This window comes from Semicossyphus pulcher, unplaced genomic scaffold (assembly GCF_022749685.1).
Source record: "Semicossyphus pulcher isolate SPU_LCO1_2020_fin unplaced genomic scaffold, fSemPul1.0.p SCAF_7, whole genome shotgun sequence".
Taxonomy (NCBI): Eukaryota; Metazoa; Chordata; class Actinopteri; order Labriformes; family Labridae; genus Semicossyphus; species Semicossyphus pulcher.
In genome coordinates, this window is record NW_027211748.1 from 7,252,599 (window position 1) to 7,266,102 (window position 13,504).

The 13,504-nt window shown below is 42.1% G+C and overlaps 1 protein-coding gene across 1 annotated transcript; it reads left to right on the top strand.

Moving 5' to 3' along the window:
- Positions 1-11,781: 11,781 nt before the first annotated feature.
- ptger4c (prostaglandin E receptor 4 (subtype EP4) c) lies at positions 11,782-13,438 on the top strand. The gene is made up of 2 exons (XM_069684812.1): positions 11,782-12,642; positions 12,839-13,438. Exons 1-2 carry the CDS (start codon positions 11,782-11,784, stop codon positions 13,436-13,438), a joined length of 1,461 nt encoding a protein of 486 aa, XP_069540913.1.
- The last annotated feature ends 66 nt before the right edge of the window (positions 13,439-13,504 follow it).

Consider the following 13,504-nt stretch of genomic DNA (forward strand, 5'->3'; position numbering starts at 1 on the left):
GTCCAACTCAGACTAAACTGAAAACATGATTCACGTGGCTAACGTTAGCAAGCCAGCTGACACGACATGTAAATGAGACAGCCTTGGAGTGTCTGAGGTACATTTCTTGTCTTTTGATGAGGCTAGCTAAGCAGCCAAGCTAACACGTACCATGCTAGTCTCTCCACTGAACGCAGACAGGAAACTAAGATGCCTTCAATACCTCCATCCTGTCTCTGGAAAGACAGTAAGCCTTTTTCACTATGAAGTAATGAGAGTTTAACCACAGTTACTCTGTGTAATCCTTTCCACAACCTCTTATTCAAAAAACATATTTTTCAGCCCGACAATGCTGGTCACTTCAGGGTTAACTGTTAATTTCATAGACACTGAAATAAAAGTATTTTCAGGTCGGGGTAACGTCCATCCCTACAGTAGCAGAACTTAAAACTGACAACAAACCTGATCAACAACTTCACTTACATTTTTACTAATGATAGAAAACAGGAGAGATATACATTAAAAGACAAACTAATTTTATCCGTCGTATTGTATTGTTATTAAACGGTAATGAAGTGGTTGAATGCTAATGCTAGCTGTTGTCTTACAGTAGCAATGGGGTTATCAAATGTTGTTTTGACTTTAAAACAACATTTACAACAACTTTTAGATTTTCACTTTCCATTGACTTCATAGTTGTTCATCAATCGGGAAGCGGATACATGATGAAGAACTTAGAACCTGAAACTTAAAAGTGTAATTTGAGCTTTCTGCCCTGAGTGTGATGTTAGAAAAAAACGGCCGCTATGTGAGTATTGTGACTTGTGATGACTGACTGTCCAGAGTTCTCTCTATTCCTCCACTCAGAAGCTTAAATAGGGGAAGCTTAAGGCTAAATAAACGGGTGAATTGTCCCAAATGCCACTCTTTAACACAGCCTACAAAAAGTTGCCCCTTGTTACCTAATGACAGCACCAGTTCCACATGATACAGTTGAGTTGATCACAAATTCTAAGTGACCATCATGCAGATGTATTACTGTGGTTGCACACTCGGTTTTCACTTTCAGAGATGATTTACACTTTCATAAACTAGCAGCCCATGTTTCCATGCTAGCTAATAATAAACTTAACTTGAAGCAGATGCACTACACTAAGCTCCTGATGATAATGCTGATCGATTGTGAAACTTAATCCTTAGCTTGCACAAAAGCCTTCTGACCGCTCGATGTGGTGAACAATCAATATTTTTTTCTCTCTATGGCACTCCGGGGCTCCGCACCGCATAGAAGACGGAATAAAATATGAAATCCAAATTAAATCCTGTAAATCATCCCTATAAACATCATCTACATAATGTATCTACACAGACATACAGCTCATTTAACATATTCCCTGTCTTCATGAAATATTTTAAAAATAATACAAATCTCCTCCTTGTTTTTTTCTCTTACATGTTACTAATGAGTTACTGCCCTCAACTGCTGAGGAGTGACCTCTTAACGATTCATCACAAGCAGACCTTGGGAAAACAAAGCCACACTGAGGTAGTTTGTTTTTTTATTAATTTATTTTTGGCATTTCATTTTACTGTGACAATAAGGAGTTCATTGCTTCTTGTTAGACTGACCACCGCAGAAGCGCAGACTCGAGCAGCAGCTCATTACGCACTTTGTTTTGTCCTTCTGTGTTTAATGGATGGATGCACATGTTGACTTGTCCTTGCTATTGATTCAGCCTTGAATCTGTGACATGCCTTTACATTAAAACACAGCAGCAGACGAAATGCATTCAAATGTAATCAGAATTTCCAATGAAAACTAAAATGAGCATGTCCCTTTACACAAACTCCAAGATCATGTTAGACTCTTTTGCATTCACACATTGACAAACCATAGACAGGTCATTTTACGCCGTACAATTCTGTTGCACTCCCAGAACAGAAACTGAGACATGAATTAGACCCCAAACTGCAGAAACACATCAAACAGCACATCTTGTTTTATTCAGAAACCTGGTGCTGATCTCTCAGCACTGAGCTCATGTATATTCTTGTGTTGCATGTGTTTTCGTCTGTGTGTTTGTAGCAGCGGCTCCCCTGATGAAAATGTTTAATATCCTGCAGCCACCTGATGCATGATGGGAAAACACAGTTTGGAGGAACATTAGCTCTTATGGCCGCGCTCTGTATGAGCAGCCAAAACTGTTATAATCTCCACAGGGAGAGAGAGAGAGAGAGAGAGAGAGACAGAGACGGCGACGGCGACGGCTAGGGTCTCCTCTAAATGAGGGAGATAATGATGAAATCTCCACAGTCACAGATACCAGAGCAGCAAACACAAAACACATTTAACTTCACATACCAGTGTGAATCCTCATTTTATGTTAATGTCTCGATCCACAATATGTCAAGCCTCAACTGCTAGCCCCCTGCTCATAATCAGCGATATAACATCACATAAACTGGCTTAGACACAGTGTAGAAACAGCTTTCAGAGAAGAGGTCGAGGACTTCAGCTTTAATACTGTACTGTGACCTCCAGGCTACTTAATATGAGGCAAGCTGTTGCTGCTGATGGAGATGTGTGTGACGTGCACAAACACACACACATACACAGATAAACACATGATTGATCCTCTCTGACATGTAGAGGGGCGTGTGTGGGATGTTAGCATTCAAGATACATGACAGAATAGCTGTCAAGTTATCGGGCTTTGGTGCACATGTTTGTCTTTATGTATGTGGGAGGAACAGATGCCTACGGCTCCTTTATCTCACATCTTCTACCTTAGACTGTATTGGAAAAAGGAGGAAGAAGAAGATTAGAAACAACAAGAACAGGAAGAAGAAGATAAAGAAGAGGAACAACAGGAAGAAGAACAGGGTGATGAAGATAAGTGGAAGTACAAGATGAAGAACAGGAAAAACTGGAAGAAGATGAGGAAGAAGAAGAAGAATGGGAAAAAGAGGAAGAAGAAGAGGAAGAAGAACAGGAAAAAGATGAAGAAGAAGAACAGGAAGAAATAGAAGAAGATGAGGAACAGGAGGAAGAAGATGAGGAACAGGAAGAAGAAGAAGATGAGGAAGAATAAGATGAGGAACAGGAAGAAGTGGAAGAAGATGAGGACCAGGAGGAAGAAGATGAGGAACAGGAAGAAGTGGAAGAAGATGAGGAACAGGAAGAAGAAGAAGAACATGAGGAACAGGAAGAAGAAGAAGAACATAAGGAACAGGAAGAAGAAGAACATGAGGAACAGGAAGAAGTGGAAGAATATGAGGAACAGGAAGAAGAAGAAGATGAGGAACAGGAAGAAGAAGAAGACGAGGAACAGGAGGAAGAAGATGAGGAACAGGAAGAAGACGAGGAACAGGAAGAAGAAGAAGATGAGAAACAGGAAGAAGAAGAAGACGAGGAACAGGAGGAAGAAGATGAGGAACAGGAAGAAGACGAGGAACAGGAAGAAGAAGACGAGGAACAGGAGGAAGAAGAACATGAGGAATAGGAAGAAGAAGAACATGAGGAACAGGAAGAAGTGGAAGAACATGAGGAACAGGAAGAAGAACACTCAGCAGGAAGGAGACAGAAGCGAGTTAAAATAAAAAATGTTAATGAGAATAATTTTAGCTAAAAATAGTAAAAGCAATAAGAGAAATAAAACACACACAGATGATCAATGACAAATCAACAGATATCTTTACAACATATTTCCTGGGGAAACTGTTGACACTAAACAAAATTGATTAACAGAAAAGAAAAGAGAGGAAAAATTTAACAAATATAACGTAATTGAAGCACAGGGACACACGAGACATGCAGAGAGATGGGAAGAAATAAAACAGAGCTCAGAGTAAATGAGGCTGAGCTGTAATGATCCGGGCATGCTGCAGCAGGCGCAGCAATGTGATTGGACGTCAGTGAGGAGAGGAGGCAGAGGAGGAAAAATCAGATCAGGCTGGATGATGACATCACAGCGGAGGCAGCATGACGACAAGTAGAGACAGTAAAGCATCAGCGTTTAATTACAGCACAGAGCAGACGTCACCGGTCTGTCAGTCTGCTGTCATGAAGCCCTCAGGAGCAGGAGAGGGGGGACTAATAATAATCTATCTTTTTCAGGCTGCTGCAGAACTGAAGCACTTTTAGATGTTTCTAAAGTCGTCTGTGAATGTGAAATGGATGCTTATATTGAATTACAGCAGAATAAACAGGCTTCTTTATGAGACACTGATCCTCCAAAGGCTCACAACAACAGAGGAAAGCAACACATTTTTGCAAAGTCTCGACTAATGCGAGGGTGTTTTGGCTTCTAACCAGTAATGTGTGCGAGAAAAACAGACCAAAAAGTTTTTGAATACTCTTTTATTCTTTGTATTCACAGTCTCTGTGTGAGGACGGTCTTTGTCTTCACATCTGTGCTGTCAGGATTTCTGGCATTCAGCCAAATAAGGTAAGCAATCATTTTTATTTGACTAAAAGAATAGTTTTCCTCTTTGTTATGTTTTTTTCGCTAAAGATTAATAAGATTAAGATTAATATCATTCTTGTCCTCTTACTCTGTATGGCAAATATGAAGCCAAGCTATGTAATGCATCAAGTGAACGCAGTTAAATGTAGCACCATCGCCCAAGGCAGTAATGTAGTCCAGTCACCAGACCTCGAGTCCCAGTCGAGTCCCCAGTGATCAGGTCTGAGTCTGAGTCACCGCAGAAGAATCTGAGTCAAGTCCGAGTCGAGTCCGACTTACCTGTGTCCACGTCCGAGTCCTCATAGGTAAAAAATGCACTTCGTTGAAGTGGTCAGAAATTCCTCACTACCTGGTCTTGGACCCAGTGGCTGAGTCACTTTAGAGGCTAATGTTACAGTAAGCTAGCAGCTAGCTAATAGTAACGTTATCAACAGTCCAAGTAACTTTAGCATCTCACTTACTTTTCTGGCTGCATTCTGGACAGATGTCTGTTAAAGTTTGAGGTTGTCCCCGTCTTTGTGCTGCTCTTGCTCTGCATTTGCAGTAAAATATTTGAAATTATCCTCGGCATCGGAACTGTTGCTGAACAAGACGCCACGTGAACACATGTGCCAGCCCCTGTTCGGATACATTAATAGGGCCTTTTAGAAAAAAACTAACAAAAGCAGTCCTTATCAGTAAAGAAGTCCAAGTCCAAATGCAGCTAATGCTCGAGTCCAAGTCCATGTCATCAGTGCTTCAAGTTCTGGTCGGGTCACGAGTCCTTTAAATGAGATCTCTAATCGGACTCGAGTACTACAACATTTTTCTACAGGACAATGAAATATGTGTTGTCTTGCCTTAGTTAAGCTTAGCTTAAATTAGCTTAGCTTAGCTTAAGTTAGCAATATTTGGAAACGGGGGGAGCTGCTAGTCTGGCTTTGCCAAACTAAGATCACAAAATTGTCGACACGTACATCTAAAGGTAATTTATTATTCAGCCCAACAGGTAACTTGCATTTATAGAAATAACAAGTTCTTGTTTTCATGGGGGGCAGCATGATGGTGCAGTGGTTAGCACCGTCGCCTCACAGCAAGAAGGCTCCTGGTTCAAATCCTTTTTCGGCGGGTGACTTTCTGTGTGGAGTTTGCATGTTCTCCCTGTGCATGCGTGGGTTCCTTCGGGGTTCATGCAGCCGTCAAACTGAGAAAAATCTAAATGTGAAGCCAAACAAACACTTTTGATTTGTGTTTTTAATTTTTATCCGAGAAGGTCACAGCTGCGATTGTTTTCATCCTCACAGTCATCACATCATGTGATATTAGATTAACCTGAAACAAAGGGATTGTTTTAATTGCACCTCAGCAGCCATCACCAGTATAACAACCCTCTCCGACACGGTGATTGTGAACGCCTCACAGACTGATCGATACCTAACTTACATATTGATTACCCCTGAGACAGACAATCGATTAATGTGTTAGGTTTATAATAAGAAGGGAGCCTCTTCCAAAGCCCTCTGCTGTTCTTGCCCAGTGAGAACAGAGCATTCAGCACCATTAACACCAGTAAAGCAGCCGCTGTGGTTTCCTCCTCCTCCCCTCACAGACACATTAATGAATGTGTGTGTCTCAGACTGCTCAAACCCTCTGAGGACGTCTGATTAGCTCCTCTGGAAGAAATTAAAGTCCTGTAATGTGAATGGGGAATCCCCGAGGATCATATGTGAACGATGAAACACACACACACACACACACACTGTATATAAAACCACACACACACTCAAGACATCCTCATTAAACCCACTCAGTGTCTGCTCGGTGTGTGGGCGGCCAGGAGTCCCTCAGGGTGTGTGCGTGTAGAGAGTGTGTTTTCATGTGTGGGCATCAGAGCCGCTGACATCCGAAAGCTCTGGGATATTAAAGTATGGAGGGCAATGACACACACACACACACACACACATACCCAGGAGGCTTGATGAGAGGAATCCAGTTACATAGACAGAGACGGAGCTGCAGCCTCCGCAACAGTCTGAGCTTACACAGACCTGTCCTCCATGTGTATGACGAATTCCTTCATTTCCACTGATTAGATTATCAGGTCTCTTCTGTGTGTGCGTGCATGTGTGTGTGTGTTCTTACTATAAGGTCTGGGTAAGGTTCACCTATAGCGCTATAAGACGCTGGACTGTAATGTATCGGTGTACTGAGTATTGTCAGGGTTGTGGTTAAAACAAAAAGTAGAGGACCCAGGTGCTGACTTGATATTTATTTAAACACAAAAACACGAAACAAAGCAAAAAGGTACAACCAATAATCCAACAGAAGCGGGAAACACACAGGGAGCTTCGGGGAAAATCTAACAGAGCACAGGCAGCAGGTAACCAGGGTTCCACGCAATGAACTGGCACAGAGACATGGGAAGACACAGACTACATACACTGGGGAGGTGAGACGAATCAGGCACAGGTGAGACAATCAAGGGAGCAGGTGAAAACAATCTGAAAGGCGGGAAACTAAACAAAGGAAGGAAGTTAAACCAGACATGACTGATGCTGTGATGCCATACTATATGGCAGTACTGATTTGGCCAAAGTGTAGTCTTTAGTATGCAAACGAAAGCAAAATGTACAGTGTGCCAAAAATGCCCGGATGTCGTACTGATTCTGAGAAAATCTCCAGCATGCATCAGACCAGTCTACCTCGCCTACTGTATCCCACAATGCAAAGCGCTGGAACGTCACAGCGGCAGTTATAATGACGGACAGCAGCAGCATTACAGCAGAAGGGGGCGCTGTAGCTAAAGAAGCGGCGGTTATTGTTTCCTTCTGCTTGGCGTAGCATACTGTAAAATGAATTTGAAAAGCTCCTCCATACTACATACTACCGCCGAACGCAGTATGCAGTATATATAGTATATAGTCTGTAGTACGTAGTATATATTATGTAGTATGTAGTATGCATTATATAGTACGTAGTATATAGTTAGTAGTATGTAGTATCTAGTATATAGTATGTAGTATATGGTACGTAATATGTAGTATATAGTATGTAGTATGTAGTATATCGTATGTAGTATATAGTACGTAGTATATAGTGTGTAGTATATAGTATGTAGTATGCAGTATATAGTACGTAGTATGTAGTATATAGTACGTAGTATATAGTATGCAGTATATAGTACGTAGTATATAGTATGTAGTATATAGTATATAGTATGCAGTATATAGTATGTAGTATATAGTATGCAGTATATAGTACGTAGTATATAGTATGCAGTATATAGTACGTAGTATATAGTATGTAGTATGCAGTATATAGTACGTAGTATATAGTATGTAGTATATAGTATGCAGTATATAGAATGTAGTATATAGTATGTAGTATATAGTATATAGTATGTAGTATATAGTACGTAGTATATAGTGTGTAGTATATAGTATGTAGTATGCAGTATATAGTACGTAGTATGTAGTATATAGTACGTAGTATATAGTATGTAGTATACAGTATGTAGTATATAGTATGTAGTATGCAGTATATAGTATGTAGTATATAGTATATAGTATGCAGTATATAGTATGTAGTATATAGTATGCAGTATATAGTACGTAGTATATAGTATGCAGTATATAGTACGTAGTATATAGTATGTAGTATGCAGTATATAGAACGTAGTATATAGTATGTAGTATATAGTATATAGTATGCAGTATATAGTACGTAGTATATAGTATGTAGTATATAGTATATAGTATATAGTATGCAGTATATAGTATGTAGTATATAGTATGCAGTATATAGTACGTAGTATATAGTATGCAGTATATAGTACGTAGTATATAGTATGTAGTATGCAGTATATAGTACGTAGTATATAGTATGTAGTATGCAGTATATAGTACGTAATATATAGTCCGGCATTTCGAACACAGCCATACATAGGGCAAGAACTACAAAATAAAACAGGAAACACTAAAACCAAAGTCAAGACTGACAGTGATAAACAGGAAATATATCTTAACAATGAAACACAAATGATATAACTTAACAAGACTAAATCATGACAAGAACTCAGAATAAATTAAATACAACACTGAACAATAACAACTTGTGGCATATTTATTATTTTATCTACTCCACTTTGTATTATGACTGATGTGTAACCTCTTGAAATACATGCTACATGATGTTGGCGCCCCCTGTGGACAAAGTGGTGCCTCCTATCTCTTTGCTGATCTCGTCCTGTACACGAGTAAGCAATGTTCTTTAACAAAAAAATCTCATCTTGCTTTCTTTTAACATTCAAACGTATCACTTGCTATGAGTGTTTGCAGTGGAAAATGTAGAAAGAAGGTTGATTTGGCAGCGCTATGTTAACCGTCTCGTCTGACCCCCCCGCGACAGCAGTTTAAGGCATTCAAAATAACTATAGAAATAATCAAGCTTGTTGCTGATAGTCTGGTTTGCATTTTAGCTCACATAGAGGCATCTGTATTAATTCCAGTCTGTTTCATAACCAGCATAAAACTCTTCGCAGGAGGTTTAACAAAACTAAACATTCAATCCAGCACAAGGCATGATAGGAAACGAGGCATATCCTTCGCTACAGTACTAAACTGTACATTCTGTGAATACGTTCACAAGAAAATATAAATGTCTTTTTTTCTGAAGTAAATTATTTGACAGCTATAGATAATAGTTCATCACAAATTGAGATTTTACAGTCATGGAATAATCACGAGCTGTCGTAGGTGCTGCATGGTGGTGCAGTGGTTAGCGCTGTTAGCGCATAGCTCGAAACCTGCGTCAGCGCCGTAGAGGGCCATTCTGTGTGCAGTTTGCATGTTCTCCCCGTGTATGCGTGAGTCCCCTCCAGGTACTCCGGCTTCCTCCCACAGTCCAAAGACATGCTCGTTAGTTTCATTGGTGACTCTAACGGATGAACTGTTATAGATAAGTGTAGTGCTGTTAAATGTATCACCAGAGGAATATGGTGGTATGAGTATGTGGTATTTTATGTCCAGAAGTTTTCCGTGTTAAGTAGCGTTTTTCCACCACTTTTCAGTTACACCTGCAAAACATATCTACCTTACATGTAGTCTAAACCCTCAGCAGAACTTCAACCTGCCAGTGTCTGCCTCAGTTCAGTGACTCACATCGTCTGTAACTGAGTGCAGACAGAGCTATGCTATCAAGGCACCTGCGGCATCATTTCCACAGCTTCGAGAGCAAACTACGTGTTTTTGCATTCAATTTGCGCGCTGAATCTGTGCGTAATTATCGCCAGATTAATATTCAAAAGCATTTTTAAAGTGTATTTATTAAAAAAGCAAATGCACGAGAGGGGCTGCGTTGCAAAATGCAATTTCATCATAGAAATTGGCTACTGAATTATTAATACTGATTGCACATGATATTATAGAATAGTCTATACGCCGAGGGATGTTTATCATGCAGAATTTATTAAACAAACTCCAAAGGAAATGGAAAAGAAGAATATAGGAGAGAGACAGAGAGAAGTTGTTCTGTGTGGATGGTTTTTCTTTATTTGCATAATTAATAATTCATTGCTTTCTGCGTATGTTGTCCCACGCTCATTAATTTTCTTTGTAAAATACATTAAAAGTAATCCAAGCTTCTCTTTCCAAACACAACTTCCCCTTTAAACCCTGCTGCAGACTGTTACGCAAATGTATAATTCACACATACGGCACAAAAGGACTGTTGCACCTGTTTGAAAATTACACACGGCTGCAGGTGCAGAAATGAACCAGCCTGCTGTTAGATTCATTGTAGAAAAACTCCTAACAACTTCAAACAGTAGAAAATAGAAAGCTGCTCTTCTTCACTGTCACCCAGCTCCTCTTTGTGTTTCGACTCCTCATTAGAAGTCGGCGTGTTTGGGCTGTCAGCAGTGTTTTGTTCAGTGGGCGGAAGTTTGCTAGCGAAGAAGCGCAGGAGCATCAGAGGAGCCTCTTTGTGCTCTTCTTTGCTTCTGAGTTTGATTTAATTCTACTAAAATGACGAAAAACCAAAACGATTGTTTGCTTCTCCATTATAAAAACGGAATTTCCTGTGTTTAGAGCTGTGGGCGTATTGGAACTGTTTTGTTGTCTTATAAGAAGGCCTTTTTGTAAACAATACACCCGGAAGTCTGGAGGGGCTGCAGGGCCGTAAATATATTTAATCGTTATCATTGTCCCCACGAGTCCACTTCCACAAGGAGCACGTGGAGCTCTGTGGTCAATGGGATGAGTTGCTTGTGGAAGCCTGCTGAGTGTGGGATCTTGTTTTCATCAGTGTAAACGTGATTGTGATTTGCTGGTTTGAATGGCACCTTCAACAGAAAGCTGTGGTTGTATTCCAGCAGACACTGGCTATGTGTCATCTGATTAATTAAATAGGTGACTTAATGCGTTTGCGGTCTGTGCTGTGTGTCGATTGTAGCTTAATCACGCGCACAGTCATCAATAACTGATTAACAGCTGAGTTTGTGGTTTCAAACAGCCGCGTGCGCATCGCCTGTGCTCTTTGGGCTGATTGAGTTGAGGGCGCTGACCTTGGTGCTGAAGTTTGGATTTATGACGTCATTTGAACCCTTTTCCTCTCTGTACTTTTATATCTGCACTATAAAGTGTGACACATTCAAGATTTATTTTTCTGATTAAACTGTCAAGTTGGTGAAATCACAAGGAATTGTTACCACGCGCAGGCTCACATTCAGGGGCATGCTTACTTACTACACACTTACTATGTATGGGGACACTTTCTGTATAGGAAGTCTTTTTAAGTTTAATGGTGAGGAAAAATGTATGCAAGAAATAGTTACTGTGATACGATTATTATAACACTTATTTATTCATATTATTCTAAAGTGATGTAAAACCAGTCCATCCACAAACTACACAAAAGTAGGTTTTAAAGTGTTTGTGATAAATGATGCCAGGTGTTGGCACATAGTTCCTGGGTTAAGTGACCTGACGCTGGTTCACCTCTGGATTGACACGTCGTGAGCGCTGCAGTGTTGCATATTGATTCTTGGCTGCAGATATTAGATCCTGGGAAACCCGGGTCGCTTCGCCTCCAGCCCGTACGTCACCCTCCTGACATCAGCACACAGCTTAAATACCCGCAGCAGCGAGAAGTGTCAACACAAGCAGGCACACCTGCATGTGGGAGCATCGGAGCCAAACACTGCTTGAAGCTGAACTAAAGAATCTCTTCCGTTTAATGCACCTCATGCGCAGGAGTTTCAGGATGGCATTTTGTAGTTAAGCGCTCTGTATTTCCAGAGAAGGGTTTCTAAACATAATATTAGTTGCACTTTAACCTTTGTGCATTGTTTGTTTTAATAATGATCAACGACACTCTTGCGTTTGGAGAACTGGACACGAATGTTTCTGAGCCGCTGCCGCCTCTCGCTCTCAGCCACAACCACAGCGCGTTCCCTGCGCTCCGGCTGGAGTACAAGTCTCTGGTCATCTCAGCCACCATGTTCGCCGTGGGAGTCCTGGGAAACCTTATTGCCATAGTTGTGCTGTGTATCTCCAAGAGGGAACAAAAGGAAACCACTTTCTACACTCTGGTGTGTGGGATGGCCATCACGGATCTGTTAGGAACGTGCTTCACCAGCCCGGTGGTGATCGCTACATATGTGGCCAGCCGCTGGCCGGGAGGAGCGCTGCTCTGTCACTTCTTCTCCTTCTCCATGCTCTTCTTCGGCTCAGCCGGGATGTCCATCCTGTGCGCCATGGCTGTGGAACGATACTTGGCCATAAACCATGCGTATTTCTACTCCCAGCACATAGACCGGACTATGGCGCGCTTTGCGCTCCTGGTCACCTACCTGGCCAACATCGTGCTGTGCATTATGCCCAGCTTTGGCTTCGGGCAGCACGTGAGGCACTCTCCCGGCACTTGGTGCTTTCTGGACTGGAGGGCGATGGATCCACTCGGAGCGTGTTACTCCTTCCTGTACGGCGGCGTGATGCTGGTGCTGATCGCAGTGACCCTTCTGTGTAACTTGGCGGTGTGCAGGTCGCTGGTGGGGATGAACCAGAGGACAGGGATAGTGAGGACGGAGGTGTGTGAGCAGGGAGGATCACGTCGCCGCTTCCCCAGGCTGCCCTCAGTCACCTCCGCGGCGGAGATCCAAATGTTCTGGCTCATGATCTTCATGACCATCGTTTTCCTGGTCTGCTCCATCCCTTTAGTGGTAAGAACAGCGGACTATTTTATCCTGTCTATTCTATCCTGTTTATCCCGAATGTAACCCCTGGGTATCAATAAAGGATTATCTTATCTCATCTTATATTTACGCGCGGTGCAAACCGAACACATTACGTTATTTGTGCGAGTTGTATTTGTTATTTATACACTTATCTTATTCTTTGCTCGTGTGTTTGTTTCAGGTGCGGATCTTCGTGAACCAGCTTTACGACCCTGCTGTTATTTCCGCCGGGGGTAAGCCTGACTACCGGGGCGACATGTTGGCGATCCGCTTCGCCTCCTTCAACCCCATATTAGACCCGTGGGTTTACATTTTGTGCAGGAAGAACCTGCTGCTGAAGGGCTGCGAGAAGCTGAAGAGGACAGTGGCTGGGGTTAAGGACGGTCGTGGAGACAACATTGGCTGGGTGGGAGACCAACACTCCTCTCCGTCTTCAAACAGCAATGACCCCAGTTACGCGTCATTACGCACAGTCAACTACAGGAACGAAGTGGAGCACCGGGTGTCCATCAAACATCAGTCCTTCACAGACTTCGCCATGAGGCAAGCGTGGGAGTACGACACAGCCCGGGTCAACTTTCACCCGTTCAGCGTGGAGTCGACGGCGATCCTCGGCTGTGAGGAGGAAGTTACAGCTGACCTCAAACAGCAGGTGGCGGCGAAGCTGTCTCCAGGACGCAGCGCGGCGACGCCGCCGCTCTCTGCGCACGTGAGAAGAGTGGACATTGTTACGTACACGTTCAGCACACCGAGCTCGTGTCAGTCAGCTAAATTACTCTGATAGAAGAAGAATCTGCCTTCATCGTTTTAGACATGTTGTGATATCTGTCAGCTGCTACATCTGAAC